The sequence below is a fragment of the Pogoniulus pusillus genome, chromosome 32, assembly GCF_015220805.1.
Source record: "Pogoniulus pusillus isolate bPogPus1 chromosome 32, bPogPus1.pri, whole genome shotgun sequence".
NCBI classification, from domain to species: domain Eukaryota; kingdom Metazoa; phylum Chordata; class Aves; order Piciformes; family Lybiidae; genus Pogoniulus; species Pogoniulus pusillus.
The window spans coordinates 2,706,344-2,732,828 of record NC_087295.1 but is presented as its reverse complement, the minus strand read 5'-3'; the positions used below and the strand labels follow the sequence as shown (position 1 = coordinate 2,732,828).

The window sequence follows — 26,485 nt, the reverse complement described above, 5'->3', positions numbered from 1 at the left end:
CTGGAGGTCCTGGCGGCGCCGCGGGCGGAGGGGCCCAGCCCGGCCCTGCGCGTTCTGGGTACCGGACTGCGCCGGCTGCTCTCCTCCTCCGTGGGTGCGGGCGCAGGCGCAGCGGGCGCGGGCTCGGCCGGCCAGGGGCGGTGGCGGGGGGGGGTGAGGGTCCGTTGGGCCCGCGGGAGCCCCGTCGCTGTGGTTACCGGCGAGGGGCTCGTGTGTGACGCGCTGAGCCTCCCCTCTCTCTGCTTGCTCCCGCCCGCTTGCCAGGCAGAGTTGGGCCGGTGCCGCCGCCCCGGGCGCGGTGTGAGCGGCAGCACGGGGATGGGCTCCCCTAGCTTCCCCAGGAAGTTGGCCCTCGGCCGCTGAACCCGCCCGAAGCGCCCACAGGCTCCCGTGGCGGCGGCGTCCTTGGGGGGAAGAGAGGGAGCGAGGGGCAGGGCCGGGCCGCCTCTGGCAGCAGCATGGAGCAGAGCGTCGTGGATCACCCGGTGACCCTCATCATCAAGGCTCCCAACCAGAAGTACACCGACCAGACCATTAACTGCTTTCTGGACTGGACTGTGGGCAAGCTAAAGTCTCACCTCTCCAAAGTCTACCCCAGTAAGCCGGTGAGTTGTTGGCCGAGCCTTGCTGCACTGACTTGAGGACGGTTGGTCAGGAGCTTCCCTGGGCGCTGTGCAGAGTAAATAAGAGTTCCTGCTGCCCGAGCGTTGGTTTCAGGGAAGCTGGCTGTATAAATAGCTGCTGTCTTGAAGTTGAGAGGCACTTAGTGCTGTGGTCTGGTTGATTGGATAGGGCTGGGTGCTAGGTTGGACTGGCTGAGCTTGGAGGTCTCTTCCAGCCTGGGCCATTCTGTGATCTTGGAATCATGTGTCAGGGGCTGGAAGGGACCTCGGAAGGTCGTCATGGTTTGGGAAGATCCCACTGTAGCATCCTCTGAGGTGGTGTCAATGCAGACACTTAGTAATGCTTCATTTAACCTTTGTGGGAGCTGGGGTTTAGGTATCTGTGTTAACTGAATGTCTGTAAAGGTAACAATTCTGCCTGGAGTCATTACAGTGTAAGCAATAGAGGTCTCTGGGCAGCCTGATCCAAGGTGGGATGTCCCTGCCCATGGCAGGGGGGTTGGAACTGGCTGATCCTGGTGGTCCCTTCCAACTCATACTGATTCTCTGATTCTAAAGTTACCATTACCTATAGTGAGTTAACTGGCGTGTGGAACAGATAGAATCATAGAATGATTCAGGTTGGAAGGGACCTCAAAGATCATCCAGTTCCAAACCCCTGCCACAGGCAGGGACACCTCCCATTAGAGCAGGTCGCTCAAGGCTTCATCCAGCCTGGTCCTGAACACCTCCAGGGAGGTTGTGGATGACAGCAGCACCAAATGTGATCAAAGATCACATTTGGTGCTGCTGTCATCCACAACCTCCCTGGCTAACCTGTGCCAGTGTCTCACCACCCTCACTGGAAAGAACCCTTTCCTAACATCTAGTTTGAATCTCCCCTTTGCCAGATTAAACCCATTCCACCTCGTCCTGTCATAACAAGACCTTGTAAATACCTATTTATTCATGATATTTGAATCCTGGAGTTGAACAACCTGAAGAATGACATTTTAAATGGTTTTTTTTCCCCTCTTTCTTCTCTCAGTAATGCCCTTTTGGGAGGTTGTCATGAGAAGTCTGCTGTCACATGTTCCACGAGCTCACATGACATTTGTGGCTGTAGCTTTGAGCTTTAACTGTGAAGAGCTCCTAGCTTATTTTGGGTTGCATGATGAAAAGGTGGTGTGTTTGCAACCCCTTTTGAACTCTACCTTTGCAGTTACAAAGAGGCTGTGAAATGCAGCTAATAACAGCAAGGTCATCCTGTAACTTTTGAGATTGGCAGTTAGGTATTTGAGTATTTGTTCCAGAAAACAAAAGGAGTTGACTTTTTCTCCGTGTTGCAGCAAGACCTTGTTGTAGAAAGCACCAAAGGTTTCATTTAGCTTGTGCATCTAGTTCAGTAGAAGAATTATTTGCCATATTGGGTTTTTCCCCCCTCTTTTTGATCATTACTTTGTACTGAAGGGAAGGTTAAACAGTAGCTTTGTTTCTCAAAGGGTTTTTCTGCCTCTTGGAAGAAGCAGTCAAAAACTTAGGGCGTGTCACTGGTACCTTCAGATCTGATAAGCAGTATTTGAGAGTGTGTGGATTTAGTTGCTGCTGTCAGTAATTCTTTGCTGAGAGAGCCTATCTGCTGTGAAAGAAACAAAAACATTTCTTCAGCTGCTTGTGGCTTCTTCCTCCTCATTAGAATCTCCTCCTCTGACGTCTCTGTGTTTAAACTCTGGTTTTGTGACTCATCCTATCATCCTGCTAAATTTGGCTCCTAAGAAGGGTCCTTAATGAAGAAGAGGTTTTCCTGCTGCATTGTAGATTTTAGCCAGCAGTCTATTAGAAAATCTAAGTCTTCTGGAGCATCTTTCTTCTCTTAAAATTGATTCCCCAGTGTGCCTCACATTAAACAACTAATTGCTCTGGCTTAAAGAAGGGGGAGGTTTTGTGTGGTGAAAATCATCTCAGTAATTCCCATTTAATTTAGATTTACTGTGTTTGCCATTAAAATAATAACTGAACACTACTTTATAGAACCTTTCAAATCAAAGTGCTTATGTGGGAGAGGAGGAAAGGATTTAATGGTAAAATCAAAAAGTGGATTTGGGCTTTGGTAGGTTCTTTATGGTGAGTGCTTTTTGGTTTGGTTTTAGTTTGTTTAAATCTGTGCTTTTGGAGCTTTTCTCACAGAATGGTAGGGTTTGAAAGGGACCTCTGGACATCCTTCAGTCCAACACCCTTGCTAAAGCAGGGTGGCTTGGACCAGGTTGCCCAGGAACGTGTCCAGGTGGGTTTAGAAAGTCTTCAGAGGAGGAGTCAACACAGCTTCTCTGGGCAGCCTGTTCCAGGGCTCTGCCACCCTCCAAAGAAAGATTTTTTTTCTTGTGTTTAGGTGGAACTTCTCATGTTCCAGTTTGTGTCCATTGCCCCTTGTCCTGTCTCTGGGTACCACTGAAAAGAGTCTGGCTGCATCCTCTTGGCAACTCGCTCATTAGATGTTGATAAGCACTGATAGGATCCCATCTCAGTCTCAACTCCTCCAGGCCAAACAGCCACACATCTCTCAGCCTTTCTTTGTCAGAGGGGTGCTCCAGTCCCCTCATCAACTTTGTAGCCCTCTCTTGGACTCTCTCCAGTAGTTCCTTCTCTCTTTTAAATTGGGGAACCCAGCACTGGTCATAGTACCCCAGATGTGGCTTCACTGGGGCAGAGTAGAGGGGGAGAAGAAATTCCCTTGCCCTGCTGGTCACACTGTTCTTAATGTACCCCAGGATACTGTTAGCCTTCTTGACCCCAGGGGCACACTCCTGGCTTGTGGTTAACTTGTCCACCAAGGTCCTTCTCTGCAGAGCTCCTTTCTGACAGGTCAACACCTAACCTGCACTGGTGCATGGAATTACTCCTCCCTAGGTGCAGAACTATACACTTGCCCTTAGTGAACTTCAGTAGGTTGCTCTTTGCCCAGCTTTTCAGCCTGCCCAGATACTCCCTCTTCTAAAAAACACCCAAAGCTTATCAGTAGCTAAAGCTTGTTGATCAGACTTCTACATTCTCTGAGTACTATAGGTCCTGGAAAAAATAACCTCTTACAAAACTATTTTAAGAGTGCAGGAGCACCTCAGAACACAGATGCACTGTAAGATATTGGAGTGTTCTTCAAGTTAAGGATGTGAAACAGAAATCAGTTGCTCTGACTGCTATATATAGGCTTTCAGAGTCTCCCGTGTGACTTGTGCCCCATTCCACCTCTCATTACCATACCTCATAAGGTAACTGTCATGAAGTTTACAGTTCATTTAGAGTATAACTTCTGCAAATGAGGTGATTCAAATAGCCAAATGAGAAGTTAGGTCTTGAGCCAGTGCTTGTGATAGTTTTCCTAATCAGTGTAGACAACAAAATATGTCAATTCCGAGTGAACAGGCAGGTTTAAATTCATACACTCAAGCAGGTTGGATGAGACCTCCAGGCTCAGCCAGCCCAACCTAGCACCCAGCCCTGCCCAAGCAACCAGACCATGGCACTAAGTGCCCCAGCCAGGCTTGGCTTCAACACCTCCAGCCACAGCCACTCCACCACCTCCCTGGGCAGCCCATTCCAATGCCAATCACTCTCTCTGACAACAGCTTCCTAACAACATCCAGCCTAGACCTGCCCCAACACAACTGGAGACTGTGTCCCCTTGTTCTGTTGCTGGGTGCCTGGCAGCAGAGCCCAACCCCACCTGGTTACAGCCTCCCTTCAGGTAGTTGTAGCCAGCAATAAGGTCTGCCCTGGGCCCTGCTCCAGGCCCCTCCCCAGCCTTGCTGCCCTTCTCTGGACACCTTCCAGCACCTCAACATCTCTCTTAAATTGAGGAGTCCAGACCTGGACACAGCACTCAAGGTGTGGCCTGAGCAGAGCTGAGCACAAGGGCAGAATAACCTCCCTTGTCCTGCTGGCCACACTGCTCCTGAACCAGCCCAGGATGCCATTGGCTCTCCTGGGCACTGCTGCCTCATCTTCAGCTACTATCTGTGAGCACCCCCAGGTTCCTCTCTGCCTGGCCCCTCTCCAGCCACTCTGTTCCCAGCCTGTAGTGCTGCCTGGGGTTGCTGTGACCAAAGTGTAGAACCCTGGAAACTGTCTCCATCTTACTCTACACCAACTGTAGAACCTGTACTTTATCTGGTGCTTTGTGCCTGCTTTGGGAGATGAGGACAGTCTGATTGTTTTAAAACTTGTTGTTTGGTTCTGTAAGTTTTCCCATCCCAGTTCAGTGTTTGGGCTAGCAGTGGGCACGCTGTTCCTTGAAACAGGAGGTGTAATAGCAAACCTCCTTTGGCAGAGGATGAGTTGAATGCCTTTCCTGTTGACATTGGCATGGATGTGACTTACTCTGGTTTTACATTTATCACTTCTTCCATCTGCATTAAAAAAAAAACCAAATCCCCACATTTCAGTATTCCAGGATGGCTTTCACCCTGAGAGCTGGAAATAATCATTCTGTAGTGCAGGGTTAGGTATTTAAGCTACATAGGAAGGAGTATAGAGTTTGAAGACTTTGTCTGTCCCCCATTAATGGCTGCAGCTTAATCTGATTAACACTTCTCAGTGTGTGTGTGAAACCTTTTCTTTTGTGGTTTTGTAAGGAGCTGAAATGTGTTACTCGAGGCAGTGCAGTAGTCAGCTTTGAGAAGTTACAGTACAGCAGTTTCTTGTCTGTAGTGTATTCATCTTAAAAAGTAATTTGTACTACTTGTATCATGGTTGAGAAGATAATGATCTGGGGTTAAGAGCAGGCTCATTATAAGGGACTGCAGAGAAGAATCTCAAGTGGGCTGTGTAGAAAACTATCAGAAGTGGGACAAGCAAAACACAACTCCACTGCTGTGTTGGAGTTTGGGGTAGAAAACTGTATCAGAAGTGGGGCAGGCAAAAGAGAACTCCACTGCTGAGTTGGAGTTTGGGGTAGAAAACTGTGTCAGAAGTGAGGCAGGCAAAAGAGAACTCCACTGCTGCGTTGGAGTTTGGGGTAGAAAACTGTATCAGAAGTGGGGCAGGCAAAAGAGAATTCCACTGCTGAGTTGGAGTTTGGGGTAGAAAACTGTGTCAGAAGTGGGGCAGGCAAAAGAGAACTCCACTGCTGCGTTGGAGTTTGGGGTAGAAAACTGTGTCAGAAGTGAGGCAGGCAAAAGAGAACTCCACTGCTGCACTGAGTTTGGGGTAGAAAACTGTATCAGAAGTGGGGCAGGCAAAAGAGAATTCCACTGCTGAGTTGGAGTTTGGGGTAGAAAACTGTGTCAGAAGTGGGGCAGGCAAAAGAGAACTCCAGTGCTGTGTTGGAGTTTGGGGTAGAAAACTGTGTCAGAAGTGGGACAGGCAAAAGAGAACTCCACTGCTGAGTTGGAGTTTGGGGTAGAAAACTGTGTCAGAAGTGGGGCAGGCAAAAGAGAACTCCAGTGCTGTGTTGGAGTTTGGGGTTTTGCTTGTTCGAGCTGCTTGTGTGTTCTGATTATCTCCAGATAGTCAGTCTCAGGACCCAGAAATAAGGTGTCTGAGGCTTTTCTTTGGCTCCACTGGTCATTGTAAGGCAGCAGTTGTTTAGTTTATGGGAAACCTTTCAGATGCATTTCTTGCTGTGTGCTACAAATTCTGCTTTTTCTAGGAAGGCCTTCTCTTCCCAAGTACAAAAGGCCAAGGGAGCTTGCATTCTGTTAGCAGCCTGTTCCTGCTTGTAAGGAGCAACCAGAATGGTATAATTCAAAAGACTTTGGTCTAACACGAGAGACCAGACAGCTTTATGTTGTTTTAAATGAGAATGGAAGTGCTACATTATGGGTGTTGAATTCATTGTAGTATTTTATATGTTGGAGCTGCAAATAGTTCCTTGTGTAGGGGAACACAGAAAGTGATTCTTCAATAGAGGCATGAAGCAGTTCAGTAGTATGTGGCAGGTTTTCTTTACAGACATGTATTTAGTCATGAGTGGCTAGCATGAATGTGGAAAAGGTAAAGCAAGATTTAATGGCAGATTTAATGAATACTTGTTACAACTTTTTATTTTCTAGTCAAATGAGCAGGGTTTTTTCCTTGTCTTCAGGGGAAGGCCAAGTTTGGCAGCGTTGCTACATTTTGCTAAGTTATTTGGACTCTAGGAAAGGCTACTGCAAGAAGGAAAAAACACCTTAAAACGAACCTGAAAGTTTTCTGTGGTCTGTTTGTGTCTTAGCGTGGATAAGACTGCAGAGTGACAAGTGGAGCTGGGTCAGAAAGAGGAGACGTTGTAAGCTGAGCTGTTTGCACGATAGAGAGATTCTTCCAATCTTTCGTGCTGATAATGTGTGCTCGTTCCACTGATGGCAGGCTGCACTTCTGCACTTTGCTTCTCCTGGCCTGCTCCTGCGAGGGATAAACACTGCTGGACTACTTTAGTAGGCAAGCAGGAGTTACATGGAGCTGAGTCCCTTGGAGAGTTCTTCAGGAGGAGTGAATGTGCAAAGGAGGGGGGAGGAGAAGGAAGGGAAGGAGGGGGGGGGGAGGAGGAAGGGAAGGAGAGGGGGGAGGAGAAGGAAGGGAAGGAGGGGAGGGAAGAGGAGTTGTCAGTATCACTTCTATGTACAATAGGGAAAAGACCTCGGTGGGGTTTTGGTCAATAAAGGCTATGATATCCATAAGGTAATTAAAAAATAAATCCCTGGCTGCATTCCTGAAGTACTTTAAGCTGTGGAAGTGTAAGAACAGGCAGAAAAAGCTTACCAAAGTTTGAAGGCTACCTTACAAAAAAGAATCCTTTTACCGGTTCATGCTTGTTAATGCTTTCCTTCTTGTTTCCTCTGGTGAATGTTTGGGGCTTTTTTTGGGAGGAGGGAGGCAGGGGAGGTGTTGGAGATGGGTGCAAGGACTGATAACTGAAACTACCTGTCCAAAAAATTGCCATTTTATGTCCTCCTTCCACATATTTAATTATCATTCTATTAACATTTTGGAATTTGAGTTTCTCTTTGCCCTCTCCACTTCTCCATTTGCTTTTCCAGCAAGTGCCTGGGAAATGTGAACAGAATAAAGAGCAGATCTTTAAAAGAAAGGAAATTTGGAAATAGACCTGGCAGTTTACTGGAGCAGCATTTAGGTGTGGTCAGTTGTTACAGCACCTTTACTGAGCATGTAGTAGCAGAATTATCTTTAGAATGAATTTGCACATGGGACTTGTGAAGGCTGTAAAATGTTTTTAAAGCTGGCTCTTGGTGGTTGGAATTGTGAGGGGTTGCAAATGTTATCTCCAGCTGCATATCTGTACAGCAGGGAAAAGCTAAATTCCTTTCTTTGTCCCATCTCCTAGTCAACAAAGGATCAGAGACTGGTGTATTCTGGCAGACTGCTTCCTGATCATCTGCAGCTGAAAGATGTTCTCAGAAAAGTAAGCTTTCTATCAACACTGTATCATATTTGACCCAACCCCCCTTTTAGGGAAACAGGAACTTTAGCTTTATGTCATTCAGCTTCAAATTCTCATTGTTGTATTGAGATGTAACCATAAAATGCTGATACATTCTGACAAATGTCTGTAGGGTTGTCAGACTTGTGGATTGAGGCATGCTTGCAGTTGGTGGGAGAGCAAATGGGCTGTGTAATTGCCAGGCAAGTGCTATGCAGTGTCACTTCTCTGGTCGGTTGCCACTGTGATGTAAATGGAATCATTTAACAGATTTGTGTTGGCTTGGGACATCATTTCGTTTCTTATACACGCTGAAATCCAGCAGCTTAGAGTACAAATGACACTTGGCTGTGCAAACCCAAAAGTCTCAGCCCCTCCATAGTTTTGCTAGGAAAGCTGTTTGTTGTCCTGGCTTTATTCATAGAATAGAACAACTGTGTGCAGTTTTGGGCTCCTCAGATCAGGAGAGACAGGGACCTACTGGAAACAGTCCAGGAGAGAGCCATGAGGGTGAGTGAGGGACTTGAGCATTTCCCCTGTGAAGAGAGACTTGAGGGCCCTGGGGTTGTTTAGCCTGGAGAAGAGAAGGGTCAGAAGTGACCTGATATCTGAGGGGTGGGTGTCAAGTGGCTGGGACCAAACTCTTTTGGGTGGTCAGCAGCAATAAAACAAGGAACAGCAGCTACAAACTGGAACAGAGAAGGCTTCACCTCAACATGAGGAGAAACTCTTTTGCATTGAAGGTGACAGAGCCCTGGAGCAGGCTGCCCAGAGAGAGTTTGTGGAGTCTCTTTCTCTGGAGACTTTCAAACCACACCTGGATGCATTCCTGTGCAAACTACTCTAGAGAATCTTGCTTTGGCAGGGAGGTTGGACTGGATGATCTTTGGAGGTCCCTTCCAACTTGTAAGGTTGTGTGATAGAATCCTAGAGTGTTTTGAGTTGGAAGGGATCTTAAAAGATGATTTAGTCCTCTGCAGTGAGTAGGGACATAGAATCATAGAATCACAGAATGATCTGGCTTGGAAGGGACCTCCAAGAGTCATCCAGTCCACTCCACTCTGCAGTCAGTAAGGACACCTCCACAACTTCAGGTTGCCCAGAGCCCTCTTGAGTTTCACCTTGAATATCTCCAGGGATGGGGCCCCAACCACCTCCCTGGACAACCTGTTCCACTGTTGCACCACTCTCATCTTGGATCAAGTTGCTCAGAGTCCTCTCCAGCCTGACCCTGGAGTGTTTACAGGAATGTGGCTTCTGGGCAAACCTGTGCCAGCATTTCACCACTCTGTGTAAACAGTTTCTCCCTTAGATCTTCCCTGTATTTTTCAGCTATCAGCTATTCCTGATGATGTTTCAAAGTTTGTTGATTCTTGCATTTCTTTTTTTTTTTAATTATGCTGATTCATCTAGGGAAAAAAAATACTAATTTAACTTTGGAATCTTCAAGCAACACTGAAATGAAATCCAAGTCCCAAATACACATAACATCTCTTGTAGGGACAATATACTTGGATCTCAAAGTAGTTCAGAGAGTTGAGATTGATGCTACCAAATAAAAAGGACTTCATCAAGTTTGTCATGTTGTTAAACATACCTAGAGTAAGGTGATATTTAAGGCAGGCCATCAAGAGCTTTTGTTTCCAGTTTGATGGTACCCAAAAATAAGGCATTGGGTGATCTTTTAATTCCTTATAACCAGATCAGGATGCCTCGCTTGGAGAATACTTTAGGTCATTAAACAACTATGCAGCTTTTTAGCTCAGGAAATAGGTGAACTCTGTCACAGAGTGCTTGGGTCTTGATAATGATACAGGTTGTCTCAATTTATACAGGTGAATATGTGTGAGCTGACCACAGGACTTCCTCTGTCAATGGCATTTTCTGTTCTGGGCATTGGGGCTTAAGACAAGGCAAAATCAAAGCTCTCAACATGTTTATTCACCAAGAATGACCTCATAAATGCCTTCATGATACATAATATTTCTAAGATGCCACAATGAATCATTTAAGCACATTCATGTGAATACCTGAAAGTTCCCTTCAGCTCTTCATAACACTAAATATTGAGGTCAAAATGAAGTTACAGACTGCAGCAGTGGGTGGATTACATTTTAATTTTTTACAGCAAAGTCTCTAAAGGAGAGGATGTAGTGAAAATGGACAACAGAACAGTTCAGAGAAAGCAGTGCAGGGGAATCTTGAGTATTCCTTGAGCAGACTAATACTGGTGTGACTTCATAGCATTCATTCTGAAACAGAACTATTCCATTGTGTTCATTAGAAAAGAGTTCATTAGAATGCTTCTGAAACTTCCTCAAAGCTTAGTTTTGCTTTATTGAGGATGAAATGAAGTTGTGAACCCCTTAAATTCACTTGGCCTGCTTAGAGCGGGCTAGTTCTAAGAAATATGACTTCACAGAATTGGCAGGGTTGGAAGAGACCTCAAGGATCATCCAGTTCCAACCCCCCCTGCCATGGATTGGGACACCTCACACTAAATCAGGTTGCGCAGAGCCACATCCAGCCTGGCCTTAAACACCTCCAGGGATGAGGCTTCCACCAGCTCCCTGGGCAACCTGTGCCAGTGTCTCACCACCCTCTCAGTGAGGAATTTCTTCCTAACATCTAATCTGAATCTCCCCTCCTCTAGCTTAGCTCTGTTCCCCCTAGTCCTGTCGCTACCTGACACCCTAAAAAGTCTCTTCCTCAGCTTTCTTATAGCCCCCTTCAGATACTGGAAGGCCACAATAAGGTCTCCTTGGAGCCTTCTGTTCACCTAACCCCAACTCCCTCAGCCTGTCCTCATGGCAGAGGAGCTCCAGTCCTTGGATCATCCTTGTGGCCCTTCTCTGGACACGTTTTCAAACCATGCTAGTGTGCTAGAGGAGAAATCCTGCTAGCATCTTCCTTCATTGTACAAAGACAATGTCTGACTTCAGAGGCATTTTGATAGCAGTAGTTGATTAATGAACGTAGAAACATGCTCATCACTCTTAGCCCAAAGTTAGAAAGTTTGTGTTTGGAAGAAGAGTTTTTGTGTTCAATCCAATCTCATCCTCTGCCATGGTCTCCCTACTTGATTGGCTATAAATTTCTATCATGATTTGACAATTCACTAAATCTCTCAGTTTAGCTTTATGATGCTTGCTCTGTGATACTAAGCAGTGTCATTTCACTGCTACAGAACACCTGGGGGCTGGAAGCTGTGGCACTCTCCAAGCGTGGTGATGCCAAACACTGCAATAAACTATCACTCTGAATAAAGCTTTATACTCTAAGCTTGCAGGCAGCTATGTCCAACTTCCTTTAGCATGAGCTCTTCTCAGGAAGGTGACTAAGTTAGGGCAAAGGCTTTTGATGTGGTCAGAATGCATTCAGTGCTCTCTGATCATTCATTGCTCACTACCCCTGGCTGGTAAGCAATTGCCCCTCATGTGACAGTGAGGGGCTAGGGACTGAGCTATGCACAGGACTCCAAACAAATGTGGGTGTGGATAGGCTGTTCTAGCAGTAATGCACTGTCTATAAAGGCAATTATCTAATTTTCTTTACTCCTAATGAGTGGAATTTAAAACTGTAAATGTGTGGTGGGTTTGCTGTTTGTTTTTCTTTTTTAAGAGTTAAAAAGCCCTTCAAACCTAATGTATCCAAGTGCCATCTTAATAAAAACTGCAGCCTGACAGCACCACACTGGTTTCAGAAGAGGACAGGTTTTAATTCCTTTTTTTTTAACTGCTTTTCTTGGTTAAGATTTGGTTATTGAATGTACAATTCAAATGCCAAGTCAAAACTGTCTTTGTTGCTTCAGGCATGCTGCTAAAATAGGAGTAGAATAGCTTCAGGCTGAAGTTAGGGCATCCATGCTGGCTGGATCACTTGCATGCTGGCATGGCTTCAAGCCTTGCCACTCACTCACTTCTCCAATTTCCAACATTTAGGAATACTCAAGTCCCATCTAGCCACTTTGCATAGCATTCCCTGTGTGTTTCAGGGATTCTTCTGCAGGTTTTAGGCATGGGCCAGGCTTAAGACTAGTGAGGTGGAGGCTGATCCATTTCTTTTTCTGCTTACCTTGATTTACTTGTGGAATTCCCAGTGCCTCCATTTTTCAGTACCATTGCTGACTATGTTGAATTCTGCTCTTCATGAGAGCTCAATGCACATTTTTAACTTGAGGAAAACTGAGCCTTGTGAAGGGTTTGAGATGCTTCCAAAAGAAAAGTTTAGAGCTTGCGATACACTGTTTGATGTTTCCCTATGTGGTCTCCCGTTGGTTATGCTCTAGGGAAGCCTGGAACTCAATGAACATTCAATATGTTATTGTGGAGAGCTGCTAAGAACACATCAGCTGTGAAACAAAAGGTTTTTCTCTTCTGCTAGGCTCAAGTTTTGCTTTCTGCTCTCTCCAGTTTGTCTAATGTTTCTTTGCTGATTGTAAATGCAGCTTGAAAAGTGAATTATTAAAGACAGGAGGGGTTGTTTTGCTTGTAAATCTCTGAGATGTTTGTTGCTTCAGCACTTCCATTTCTTTAATTTCTAGCAAGATGAATATCATATGGTTCATCTGGTCTGTACTTCTCGGACACCCCCAAGTTCTCCAAAAGCCAGCACCAGTAGAGATGGTCACGGAGCTGCAACCTCCAGCAGTAGCTCAGTGAGTGTAATTTGGATTTTTTTTCGTATAAGGACATGAATTTCTTCTACAGGAAAGAAGCTTTTACTTTAACAACGTGACTCTGAAATAGTGTGATGCAAGTAGAGCATGTTATATGAATTTATACAATTAGATATGATTATCTAAGAGTATAGCATTATTGTTCCCAAACTGTAGCACAATTATGTTCATTAAATGGTAAGGCACCACTTTCTAAACTACTCTTTCTAGCACTGTCAAAAATACACTTTTCCTTACATATCCCTGCACTTCTAAGCAGAAATTGAGCAGTGTATCCAGATTAACTTTTAAAAACTAAGTACTGGTTTTATTTTGTGCTGCTGAAGAGAGACAACTCAAGTGAGTGCCCTTGTGAGATAGGCAGGTGGAGCTTGGCAAGTTTTCCTTCTCCTTGACTGGAATTGTCCAGTGCTTAGGTAGTAGCTTCAAGGTAGTCATAGTGTCTGTGAGACAGAAGTAGAAACCATGTTAATACTTTTATTAGTTCAGACTATTATGTGAGCAGCTTGTTCAGGGAGTTCTGAACCTTCACCTTTTCAGCCCTTCCAGAAACAGTGAAGTTCTTTGATTGTGTTAGAAGTTAAATGCTTCTGTTGAAGGTTTGGTCTTCATTACTGTCCTTCTCTTGGTTTATCACTGAGCAACCCTGGAAGGTTAGTCAGAAAGGACTGTAGACAATACTGCTGTAGGTGCTTTTCAGCAGTGGGTCTTGATTATCAGCACAGGGGAAATAACCTTCCAGTCCCAGGCCATCTGTCTTCATTCTTCTGTTGGTGGGGTGCTGTTGCAGACTGCTGTGTTAAGAAACAGGAGCAGTTTAAAGCAGTAGTAGAGTGTGGACAGACATTACCTTGTCTTCTCACAGGCTGCATTTATACCTGTTTGCAAACAGGACAGGGAAAGGAGCCCTCATTTGCATTGCTGCTTAGATCAAATGTAACTGTTGCCTTTAAATGACTATTAATGACCATTTAAAGGGCTTAGTGTGCATGGTGTTAGGTTCATAATACTTGGAGACAGAACAAGGAAAAATGGCCTCAAGCTGAGGCTGGAGAAGTTTAGATTGGACATTAGGAGAAAGTTTTTCGTGGAGAGAGTGGTCAGGCACTGGAATGAGCTGCCCAGGGAGGTGCTGGAGTCACCCACCCTGGATGTGTTTAAGGGTGGTTTGGATGTGTTGCTTAGGGCTATGGTTTCAGGTGAATCTTGTAGAGCAGAGTTCTAGGTTGGACTTGGTGCTCCTGAGGGGCTTTGCCAACCTGCATGTTTCTGTAATAAGGAAAACTTAATTTCATTTACTTTGAAGGAAACAGCCTAAACCTAAAGCTTGAATGGCCTTTGTTTCTCCATTTGTTACTTTATTTCTGTCTCCTTCCCTCTGTCTCCCCCAGTTGTCTAGGGGTACATTTTTCTTGTTTTCCTTTGTAGGGCAAATGTGATATGGATGTCTTAAGTAATTGCACCTCCTCACTTCCTGAGTTGTCAAAAGTTGAAGAGGATTTTCTACTGAATAAACATGACAGTAATGGTTAGCAACAGAATTTGGGGACTCACTAAAACTAACATAATGCATCTCAGTGGCCAAACTGCAGTCTTGTCATGGTGATAAACAATCTAGGAGAGCCAGCTGTTGTCCAGCTTCCAGGGTTTCATCTTGGGAGGCATTGAAGGTCTCAGACACCAGTGTGTTGTTGGGAGCCTAAGTAGTTCCCAGCTGCTTTCCTACTCCTGTCCTGACCCCCCTCCCAGCACTGAGCACAGCAGTTTGGATTGGGCAGCTGGCACAGTGAAGAGGAGGATGAGTAGAAGGGGAAACTGAAGACAAAGATAGTGGAATGGTGGTTTAAGTCACTGCAGGCACTGTTGTCTCTGAATATCAAGTCATGTCCTGAGGTTGTAGTTACTTTTGTTAACAGTAGCTGCTACAACTTTTGATGCAGCTAAACATTCTTTTCATTGAGCTTTAGCTTGGTTCAGCCTTCTGAAACTTTGATTCCCAGTGACTTGGGGGACTAGGTTGTTTCTGGAACTTATCTTGAGTCTTCACTCTTCTGCTATGTACACCTGAGTGCAATTTTGAGTAGTTGTTTTTACTGAAGGCTTCCTAGAACCGACAAAACTCCACAAGACTTGCCTGGTGCTTCTGTTTTCAATAAAACTTGAGCCAGAACATACTCTGTGACACAGTAGCAAATCTTGTAACCATGGCTAAAAGCTCCCCCCAACCTCAATTGTGTTTATTTTGAAGCATTTGGACCGTTCTGGATCAACTGCTGCCTCACCTCCAAGCCAAGAAGCTTCATCTACATCTTTGAACAGTAGTACAGATGGAGTGAGGCATCGTAATCCTCCACAAGCACAAAGCAATCCCATCCCAAGCCACCAGTTCCCTTATTTAATGCAAGGGTAAGTGAGACTGAAGCAATTCTCAGCTCTTTAATGCTCTTTGAAGTACTGGAAATGTTCAGCTGTAGTTGTGTCGGTTTCTTGGTCTGCAGAATGCTTTGGTTAGCTAAACTGAAGCATCAGAAACCTTTTTTCTTGTGAACATTGATTATTTTAGCCAGGAATCAATCAAAGGGCTCAGTGTTCTTGGTGTTGCCCTTCAAGCTGTTGGTGCTTTCTGCCCTCAAATTTCTGTTGATAGGTGCAGCTGTGATATTGATGTAGTGGATGTAGTTAGTAATGTAACTGATAAAATTACTGCTTCTGGGTGTGTTTTCTGTCCTTTATTGCAATCAGCACTAAACTCTTAGCAGCCTCTGATGGTTCTTAGGTTTTGACTCCTAAGAGATGTAACTCTTCACTTCTCCCTGTTGGATGCAGCTGTGGAAATGATACTCAGGGCCTTTTGGGTAGGTGTAAGTGCTTGGGTATCTACATCACAGTTTGAAAGACTTTTCGTACAGTTCAACCCAATGTCACCTACATACACTTCAAGATCAGATCTGCAATGAGGTAACTTCCAAAATCCTGCCTTTTTTTCCTGTGTGCCTACCATAGAATGGTTTAGATTGGAAGGGAGCTTAGAGATCATCTTTTCCAACCTGGGCAGGGACACCTCTCAGCTAGGCTCAGCTGCTCAAGGCCTCAATAAAGCAGCTTTAGGAATTTTTAACTGATGTGACCTTTGCAGTTGTTCAAACTTTTTATCCTGAAGGGGAAGACAGAGGGGTAGTGTGTTCTGAGGTGATAGCTGTCATTTCCTGGGGGAACACCAACGAGATTTCTTTCTAACAAGGCATTCTCTGAGCACTGCATAGATTCTAGAGAATGTCTTTGTCCTTTTTTGTTTCAGTGTTCCCTAAACTATGACTCTGCAACATTCTCAGCTGTTTCTGTCACTGGAAAGAAAACAGCTGCCAAGAACTGTTGAAAATGTATTTAGCTTCAATTCAGTTTCTGTGCTGTCTTGTTAGAGTTAACTTAGAGGGTGGAGCACTGGAGTTATTCTGACATTTAGCTTTGCAGAAGTGGTTATGCTTTGCCTTTATGACAAAGCTAAGTGACGCTAAGTGCAGACTGCTGTTTGCTTTCAAAATGAAGTTACATGACACCGATTTATTGTGTAGATTACAAGAAGTTGTAATCTTTTTCATGTAAACATGCTCAGGGTGAGGTTTTTGTCACACAGTGTGTGGTGAACTGAGTAAGCTATGGGCTTAAAAAAGACAACAGAGTCAATTTGCATTTTTTCAGCTGAAGTAATTCCAGTGGGAAGTGTCAGATTGGAAGACATCACTGTGCTTGAAAGGAAGACAGCATTTTAATGTGTTTAAGTTACTCCATGTCTTTATTAGCAAGTGGTGTGGACTGAGAGGAGTGGATCTGCACGCTGAAAGAGGTGCTGAGAACCTCACCTCAGCACCACATATAATTCAGGATCTTCTGTCTTACTTGAAGAGAATTTAGTGGCCTGTTTGTGCCTAGGGTGCATTAGCAATGCACCTAAATAACATCTTTCAGTGTTAGTGTAATCCAAAAGGAATGCAGATGGGGATCCAGAAGCCTTCTGTGGTGTAAACAACACTGGAGTAAGAGGAAGTGGCTGGAGGTCTGTTTCAGAAATGCATTCTTGATCTGAACAGAAACAGCAAAATAAATGAACCCTAAATAATCTTAATTCTTCATGTCCCATTAAGTTACTTCTCCAAAAATAAGAAGTTAAGATCTTTGCATACTGCTGGACATTGGCTCAGCTGAACTCCAAATACTCTGTGCCAGTGACTGCTGTAGCCTGCAGTCTGTGAAAAACCCTTTATAATGCTTTCAGTAATCTCAGATGCATCTGATTGTTTTTGCTTTGGGGCACTGCTGCTTCTGTTCCAGCAGTTAGAAATGCCTTCTGGTTTTTTTAGCTGCTCTCTTAAGCATCATTTAGGGCAGTGAAATCTTAGCTTTCATGGAAATCATACACACCCTGAGACTTGTTAGGAACAATGAAGATTCAGAGCTGAAATTTGGTTGATTTTGTTTAGTTTCATGACTTGACAGTTTTATTCTAGCTGCACAATAAACTCTAGGCTCTGCTGATAGGGAAAGGCCTCCAGATGTTTGAAAACGTATGGGTCAGGGTTTTATTGAGTGTTTTGCAGCACTTTTCATCTGTACAAGTAAATACCATGAAGGTCAGGTGATGAAATGGTGGTTTTGATGTTTTTTCAGTTCCTGGCACACAGCTTCAGTGTGTGAGTTGAATGATCTTTGGGAACACAGCTAATGCACATGGCTAAAATACGACAGAGAAAGCAGTTGAGATCTTTCTGTTGCTTTTGAGCTTTTGAAGTGCTGTTCTCTAAACTGAGGTGGGACTGTACAAATAGTTTGTCTCCCCCAAGTTTGTCCTGCTGCAGACAGCAAGCACAGCATTGTTTTCTCCTAAGGATTTAGCCACAGATTAGGGCCCTGCTGTGCTGGGCAGGTACAAGCAGAACAGCTGGGCTCAGTCCTGAACTGACTTGCCTGGCAGATTGGGGTGTGCTTGGAAGCAGTAAACAGACACAGAACATCAAGGCAGGCAGATGATTTGTCAAGTGTGGGCAGCCCACCTAGTGAGTGTTTTTGTGTTGTGTATGAAGTGGTGTTGGGAAGTGAGCAACCCAGTGGCATGCTGGCAGTGCGCAGGATGTTCTAGCCCAGAAATGCCCTGCTTCATCAGCAGCCTTTGCTCACTCTCTTTGCTACATTAAAAAAGGCAAATAATAAAGAACATAGTGGAGGATATTGAAGCATCACTTGAAGTTGATAACCCAGGCTCATAGGAGACAAACACTAAATGAGATGTTTTTATGGGTCAAGGTCATGAGGCAAATGCAGTTGAATCATAGAATCAACTAGGTTGGAAGAGACCTCCAAGCTCATCCAGTCCAACCTAGCAAGCACCCAGCTCTGTCCAGTCAACCAGACCATGGTGCTAAGTGGCTTTGCTTCAACACCTCCAGGGATGGTGACTCCACCACCTCCCTGGGCAGCCCATTCCAATGCCAATCACTCTCTCCGGCAAGAATTTCCACCTAACAGCCTAGACCTCTCCTGGCACAACTTCAGACTGTGTCCCCTTGTTCTGTTGCTGCTTGCCTGGCAACAAAGCCCAACCCCACCTGGCTACAGCCTCCCTGCAGGTAGTTGTAGCCAGCAGTGAGGTCTGCCCTGAGCCTTCTCTTCTGCAGGCTACACACCCCCAGCTCCTTTGTCACTCATGCAGATGAGAGACTGAGGTTTGAAGTCTGGAATCCAAAGTCTTGTCTTTCCATTAGTGCTGAGTAGGATCATTTTTATGGCACCAGTCTGGACCTTGCCCTCAAATTGAATCCCATTTAGCTTATCTTAGGTGTCTTCCATATACCCAACCAAGTAACTGAGCTTTCTAGCCACTTCTGCCTCTTGCTTTTAAGAGTATTCTGAAGCTATCTTTCTGGTTTGAGCCTTAGAAACTGGTTTCTGACTTATCTAAGCATTTTTCTGCTGTCTTCTCTGCTTTTTTCTCCAGTGGTGCAATGCCTGTGTCTATTTTAATTCGCTTCCCTGCTCTTGTGCTGTTGAAATATTTCACTTCCTGCCTTTTTTCCTCCCTTTAGAGACAGCTGAGGAGGCAGCATATGTTGCTTTCCTTTTCTCCTAACAGCAGGACAGCTTTGCTGAGAAGAGTTTCTTTGGAAGAATTGCTGTTTAGAGTTGTCCTTGAATTTCATAAGCTAATTTGATAACCCTGGCAGCTGCAATAGCTGTAACTTGACAATATTTGTTTGGTGAGCAAACAAAATGCTGCTGTGCCAATTGGTGTTTTAAGCCAGAAGCCAATTCTTGATGTCTAGTTTTATTTTGCCCTCATTAGTCAGCTCTTGAAGAGTTAAGTCCTGCTTCTCAAAAAGAAAAAACCTAAAAAGTTGATTAAAAAAGGGGAAAAAAGAAAAGGCAACCACCAAAATATTTGAATGGGCAAGGAAAGAGCAAGACATAACTGAAGTCTTCTGTGGTTTGTCTTGGTTGCCTGGTTCCTTAACCTGCTGTCATCCTTTAAGACATAAAGAAAGCAACTTTCAAAAGAGTTTGACAGAAGTAGAGCCTCAAATGCTGCAGTATTTCTGAAAGGCATGGCTGGGAAGGAGAGCTGTTAGCCTAAGGCCTCAAGACATGGCTGGGAGAGGCAGAGCTGTTAGCCTAAGGCCTTAAGACATGGCTGGGAGAGGCAGAGCTGTTAGCCCAAGACCTCTTAACTACTGTTTAGCTCAGTTTTCAAGACCCTCAGTTGAGGAGCAGAAGAACTGTCAAACTCCTCCAGAGCTCTGCTGGGCAAGTTGAGTATCACTGCTTATGGGTGACTGAGATGGAGAAATAGGTGTGGTTGAGCAGTGAGTGGTCTTGCCTGCTCCCATCCCCATGTGATATTCTGCTGCTTGAAATGGAGACACTCCTCTGTGATGTGTCACAGTGTAGTACTTAACAGTACCTCTGCAGAGTGTTTGGTTCATCTTCACGTTTTGAGGGTCAAAAGTTTTCTGGAGTCTTATTTTCCCCCAAGTGTTTGCCAGGTCAGGGGCTAGCAAAAGCCCTTCTTAAAGCTTGGAGTCATAAAGGTAGGCACATGATTGATCTTTTTCAGCAGCAGCTGTTCCAACATGTTCATTGTGCCTAAATAAGTGGCAACCACAGGGCTGCAGTTTTGGAAGGACACTTAGAGTCTTGCCCGTGGTTATCACAGTTTGTATGTGGTTGCTGGAAAGCAGCTTTTGTGGGTTTGTTTGGGTTCTGGTTTTGTTGTTGTTGTTTTTTACCCCCAGACTACTGTCAAAAGAGGTAATGGCTAAAAACAAACCTAACAAACAGTTTTAGCAGAGGGAACAGAGGTGCATGGCAAGCTCCTGCCCGGGATTACAGGGAAACACTGGTGTGGAACAAGGGGGAAAATAGATCTTAATGCCTTCCTCCCATCTTTCTTTCTGGGCATGTCTTTTCTATCTGAATGCCTGGTAGACTAATGAAATCTCTTGGTGATATCTTTGCAGGGAGTGCCTTACTTAGGGAGCAGGTGTAGTCTGCAGTACAATTACAGCAGTCTCAGCTTTTGCTGCCTGCAGTCTGAATAAGCTTTTCTTCATGCTTTATACTGTCATGCTGTCCTGAAAGATGTCCTGGTTTACTACAGTTCCCTACATCCAAATCTTTGGGGAAAGAGGTGGATATCTTGCCAAAACATGCTATATGCTCTAGGAGGTAAGAGAGGCTGAGAAGTTTAAAAGCAGACAAACCCAATCCTAAAACTTACTCAGAGGAGTTTGCTCATCTCTTGCATGTGAACCTGAGTTGAAAGCCCTTAGGGAGGAGAGTCACTTAATGCTCAAAATATTAAAGGGGGTGGGGAGGAGTAATTCAGTTGCAATTTTCAGAAGCTGTATCTGAAAGATGAGTTTGTTGCCTTTTGCTCCTGTTAATTTCTTCATGTCTCTGACCTCGGTGGCATTTCATGTATTGCTTCTCAGAGAAAGCTACACTAGACAGTAGAATTTCCCTTTGCAGCACCTTTTAAGGGTGACCTCTGAACTTAAGAGGAATTGGGAACCTCTGAACTTGAATGGGAAAATTTCCACAGTTGCACAGAGGTTTCAAAACTTTTCATAGAATCATGGAATGGTTTAGGTTGGAAGGGACCTCAAGGATCATCCAGCTCCAACCTCCTGCCACACACAGGGACACCTCCCACTAGAGCAAGTTGCTCAAGGCCTCATCCAACCTGGCCTTGAACACCTCCAGGGAGGAAGCAGCCACAGCCTCCCTGGACAACCTGTGTCTCACCATCCTCACTGTAAAGAACTTCCTCCTAACATCTAGTCTAAATCTCCCCTCTGCCAGTTCAAACCCATTCCTCCTCATCCTGTCATTACCAGACCTTGTCAATAGTCCCTCCCCAGCCTTCCTGTAGCCCCCTTCAGGTACCGGAAGGCCACTCTAGGGTCTCTTCGAAGCCTTCTCTTCTCCAGGCTGCAGAGCTCCAACTCTTGTAGCCTGTCCTCATAGCAGAGCTGCTGCAGCCCTCTGATCATCTTGGTGGCCCTCCTCTGGACTGGCTCCAACAGTTCCATGTCCTTCTTGTGTTGGGGGCTCCAGAACTGCACCCAGGACTGCAGGTGGGGTCTGACAAGAGCAGAGTAAAGGGGGAGAATCCCCTCCCTTGCCCTGCTGCCCACACTGCTCTTGCTGCAGCCCAGCACAGGGTTGTGTCTGGGCTGCAGATGCACACTGTCAGCTCCCGTTGAGCTTTTCCTCACCCCAGACCCCCAGTTCCTTTTCCTCAGGGCTGCTCTCAGCCATTTACCACCCAGCCTGGTTTTGTCTCAGAGGTGCAGCTAGTGGCTATAAGTACAAAAAGATAGATCCTCTTTCTGTAGAGATAATTTCCTGTATGAAAATGCAGTGATTTATTTTTCTGGAGTGGGTTGGATCACCTCACTACACAGCTCAGTGTTTTTTCATTTGTGTAGGGGGACAAATGAGTGGAAAACTGCTGCTTTTAATAGTATTGTTATTGAAAGGTTAGTTCTTAGAGCAAAGAAAATGCATTTTGTAAATCTGGCCATTTAAATTTATTCTCCTTTCATTTTTTTTAGCAGTATAGGCAACCAATTTCCAGGCCAAGGTGTTCCTGCTGGATTTTCTGTGTACCCTGCATTCAGTCCTTTACAGATGATCTGGTGGCAACAGATGTATGCACGTCAGTACTACATGCAATAGTGAGTCTGCATCATCTTGGGCAGTACTGAGCTACACTGATGAAGGGAAAGTGTTTGGAAATGTCACATGTTGTTTGCAGGACCAAAATGTCTGAGTTTATTTTGTCTGGGCTGTGCTCTTTTTACACTGAGTTTTGCCCAGCAAGTGACTAAAATCCAATTTTGGATTGGCATCATAGAATTGCAGAATTGTCAGGGCTAAAAGGGCCCTCAGAACCTCAGATCCTCAGAAGGATCATCCAGTTCCAATCCCCCTGCCACGGACTGGGGCACTTCCCACTAAATCACGTTGCCCAGAGCCTCATCCAGCCTGGCCTTAAACACCTCCAGGGATGAGGCTTCCACCAGCTTCCTGGGCAACCTGTGCCAGTGTCTCACCACCCTCATGGTGAAGAACTTCTTCCTAACATTTAATCTAAATCTCCCTCCTCTAGCTTGGCTCTATTCCCTTCAGTCTTACCACTACCTGACACCCTAAAAAGTCCCTCCCCAGTTTTCTTGTAGCCCCCTTCAGATACTGAAAGGCCACAATAAGGTCTCTTCAGAATCTTCTCTTCTCCAAACGGTACAATCCCAACTGCCTCACCCTGTCTGGAGAGGAGCTCCAGCTTCATCCACTTCTCTATGAATGTATTAATAAGTAAAGATTTAAGGGAAAATGGATGGGGTTTGGACATGGATTACACCTGAAACTTTGGTTTTATTTATGTAAAAAAGAAGGCAAGAATTGGCTTAGAAATCTTCATGCATGTGCTTGGAGAAACTAATGTTCTGTTCCCACTTTCAGCCAAGCTGCTGTTTCAGCCCAAGTGACTTCCAGCACCGAGCCAGTGAGGTCTGCAGTTGGCCAGGCTGTAAATTCAGAACATGCTCCTGCTAACCAGCCTGCAGCAGCACCCAATGTAGCTGTCCAGGAGAACAGGCCTGTAAACCCTAATGTGCAGATGAATGCACAGGGGGGCCCTGTGGTGAACGAGGAGGACTTCAACCGGGACTGGCTGGACTGGATGTACACCTTCTCCAGAGCTGCCATTCTCCTCAGCATTGTCTACTTCTATTCTTCCTTCAGTCGCTTCATCATGGTGATGGGAGCCATGCTGCTGGTCTATCTGTGAGTACAGCAGTGGGGTGCAGCTGCTGCACCTGCTGGAGAGGGCCCACAGAGGTGGTCAGGGCTGGGCTGGAGCACCTCTCGTAGAATCAAACAGGTTGGAAGAGACCTCCAAGCTCAGCCAGCCCAACCTAGCACCCAGCCCTGCCCAACCAACCAGACCATGGCACTAAGTGCCCCAGCCAGGCTTGGCTTCAACACCTCCAGCCACAGCCACTCCACCACCTCCCTGGGCAGCCCATTCCAATGCCAATCACTCTCTCTGCCAACAACTTCCTCCTAACATCCAGCCTAGACCTCCCCTGGCACAGCTTCAGACTCTGGCCCCTTGTTCTATTGCTGTTTCCCTGGCAGCAGAGCCCAACCCCACCTGGCTACAGCCTCCCTTCAGGGAGCTGGAGACAGCAATGAGCTCTGCCCTGAGCCTCCTCTGCTGCAGGCTGCACCCCCCCAGCTCCCTCAGCCTCTCCTCACAGGGCTGTGCTCCAGGCCCCTCCCCAGCCTTGCTGCCCTACTCTGGACACCTTCCAGCACCTCAACATCTCTCTTGAATTGAGAAGCCCAGAACTGGACACAGCACTCAAGCTGTGGCCTGAGCAGTGCTGAGCACAGGGGTGGGCAGAAGAACCTCCCCTGTCCTGCTGCCCACACTGCTCCTGAGCCAGCCCAGGATGCCATTGGCTCTGCTGCCCACCTGGGCACTGCTGCCTCATCTTCAGCTCCTCTCTCCCAGCACCTCCAGCTCCCTCTCTGCTTGGCTGCTCTCAGCCACTCTGTCCCCAGCCTGTAGTGCTGCTTGGGGTTGTTGTGGCCAAAGTGTAGAACCCTGCCCTTGGCCTTGTTCAGTCTCATCCCATTGGCCTCTGCCCACCCATCCAGCCTGTCATGGTCCCTTCTCTGAAGGCAGGCTGAGAGAACTTACAGATGGGGAAGACACCTTAAAGTATTCTACTTACTACTTGCTTAACCATAGTAGATTACTCAAGGTAGGTTACGCATCTTTTGGATATGAACAGCAGTTTGGAAACAGAGAACAGCTCTTAGCAAGACCCTTCTTAACCCAACCATCAAACAGTAACCAGTTGATATAGCTTCATTCTTTTAGAGTCATAGAATGATAGAATGTTTTAGGTTGGAAGTGACCTCAAAGATCATCTGGTTCCAACCCATTTGAATGCCCTTGAAGAATTCACTGCAGTAATTGTGTAGCAGAAAAAGCTTTTGTTCCTGTCAAAAGAAGGGTCCTCAGATGCTCATTTTCTTCCATAGACACCAAGCTGGATGGTTCCCTTTCAGGCAAGAGGGAGGCCAACAACAGGCAGCCAATAACGTGGAAGCGAACCGCGATGGGCAACATGCAAATAATCCTGATCTTGAGGAGATGGTGAGTAGGAGCAGAGCTGTCTTCTGAGGCTCCTGTGTGATGTTGTATCTGCTGTAATGCCTGAACACAAAGACAAGGTCTATGAAGGCAAATCTCATCCTGGGCTGCATCAAAAGATGCGTTGCCAATAGATCCAGAGAGGGGATTAGGCTAATTTACTCTGCTCTGGTAAGACCTCACCTGGAGTACTGTGTCCAGCTGTGGAGCCCTCAACACAGGGAGGACATGGACCTGATGGAGCAGGTCCAGAGGAGGGCCACAAAAGTGATCAGGGGACTGAAACACCTCTACTACAAGGACAGGCTGAGGGAGCTGGGGGTGTTCAGCCTGAAGAAGAGAAGGCTCCAAAGAGACCTAATAGCAGCCTGCCAGTATCTGAAGGGGGCTGCAAGAAGGCGGCAGAGAGACTGTTCACAAAAGTCTGTAGGGATAGGACAAGGGGGAATGGCTTCAAACTAGAGCAAATTTAGATTGGATGTTAGGAACAAATTCTTCACTGTGAGGGTGGTGGAACACTGGAACAGGTTGCCCAGGGAGGTGGTTGAGGCCCCATCCCTGGCGATATTCAAGGTGAGACTCAACAGGTCTCTGAGCAACCTGATCTAGTTGAGCATGTCCCTGTTGACTGCAGAGAGAGTTGGACTGGATGACCTTTGAAGGTCCCTTCCAGCTCAGACCATTCTCTGCTTCTATGAAATACAGGCTTTTTAACCAAAAAAGCTTTCCCTGTGCTCCTCAGTGTGATGCCTGCTACTTAAATCCTCTCTTTTCCCAGTCATCTTTGCTCCAGGGACAGACTTTGTTCATGCTAATTTCCTTCAGGAAGGTTTAGTTAATTAGAAGGGTTAGGTGATAGGTTGGACTTGACCATCCTAGAAGTCTCTTCCCACCTGGTTAGTTGTGTGATTCTGTGGTTCCAAGAGAATGTTGCTTGCTGTAGGAAGATAACTGCTGGTTGCCTTATATCAGAGCTCTGAAAAGGAGGAGTTGAACTGCACCAATTTCTCTCTTTAAAGGAACGACTTATGGACGATGGGCTTGAAGATGACAGTGGAGAGGATGCAGGGGAAGATGCCAATACAGAGCAGCAGCCTGGATTCATGGCTTCTGCTTGGTCCTTTATCACAACCTTCTTCACATCGCTCATCCCTGAGGGCCCTCCACAGGTTGGCAATTGATGCGTGCAAAAAAGGAACTGTGCTGGGCAGCCTCAAGTAGCCATAGGTAGAAGTGGAGCAGGTTCTAGAGAGTGTTTTAAATACAGTGCAATTCCTGGAAAAATGCTGATGTTATCTTTTTTCAGATCATGGTGTACAAAAAGTGTAATTTTTTTCTCCCTTTTTTGGCTTTCTCATGCATTGAATATTTTAAGCACAAGTGGACTACTCAATGCTTTTTTTTTGGGGGGGGAGGGGAATATTCTTCTTTTTCTGAAGAATTAAAATGTAAAAGAGATTGGTCTTCCATGTTTTGGTTTCAGATGTGTGTTATACTGAGGCTAAAAGGCTTAATCTGCACCATTTACCTCTTTCAAGAGCTGTTGAGAAGATGAATGTTGACACCTTTCCAAATGCCCTCTCTTCCTCTGCATAATGTATCTTGGGTTAGTTCTGAATTACCACTTGGGATTTGGAGCTCCTGGCATTTCCTGGTCGTGGCCACACAACACCTAAGCCTCTTCTCATATGCCTTTAGAAAGCTCAAAGCTTTTTGCTTGATTCTCTCCTCAAGTTCATTAAAAGCTGGAGATGTTTGACAGCTCTTCAAAGACAGTTGACAGTGATGGGATAAACCTGAACCGTTTGATACATACAGTACTTTTTAAGAGACAATATAGCTGTACTGGGGAGGGGGGGAGGAAACCAACCATATGTACATTGTTTTGTTGGTTTGTTTGGGTTTGTTTTTTGGGTTTTTTTGGGTTGTTTTTTTTTTAATAAAAACTGTTATGGGAACTCTTTTGGATGTTTATCTGCACCCTCGAATCCAAACAACTCAATCGTGCATCGTGAAGGACGAGGAGATGATTTGATTGGAGTGGAATAAAGTCACCGTGGTGGCATGACCAA

General features: G+C 45.6%; 1 protein-coding gene across 4 annotated transcripts; it reads left to right on the top strand.

Annotated features, from left to right (window-relative positions):
- Positions 1 to 26,485, top strand: HERPUD2 (HERPUD family member 2). Of its 4 annotated transcripts, none has more exons than XM_064169695.1 (8): positions 1 to 605; positions 7,921 to 7,998; positions 12,560 to 12,673; positions 14,943 to 15,100; positions 21,802 to 21,921; positions 22,709 to 23,032; positions 24,302 to 24,416; positions 25,433 to 26,485. In XM_064169695.1, the coding sequence occupies exons 1-8, from the start codon at positions 459 to 461 to the stop codon at positions 25,592 to 25,594; spliced, it is 1,218 nt and encodes a 405-aa protein (XP_064025765.1). In that variant the 5' UTR covers positions 1 to 458; the 3' UTR covers positions 25,595 to 26,485. The 4 variants fall into 4 exon arrangements, with proteins under 4 accessions (XP_064025765.1, XP_064025764.1, XP_064025766.1 ...); XM_064169694.1 differs by having other exon boundaries at positions 21,799 to 21,921; XM_064169696.1 differs by lacking the exon at positions 7,921 to 7,998 and having other exon boundaries at positions 21,799 to 21,921.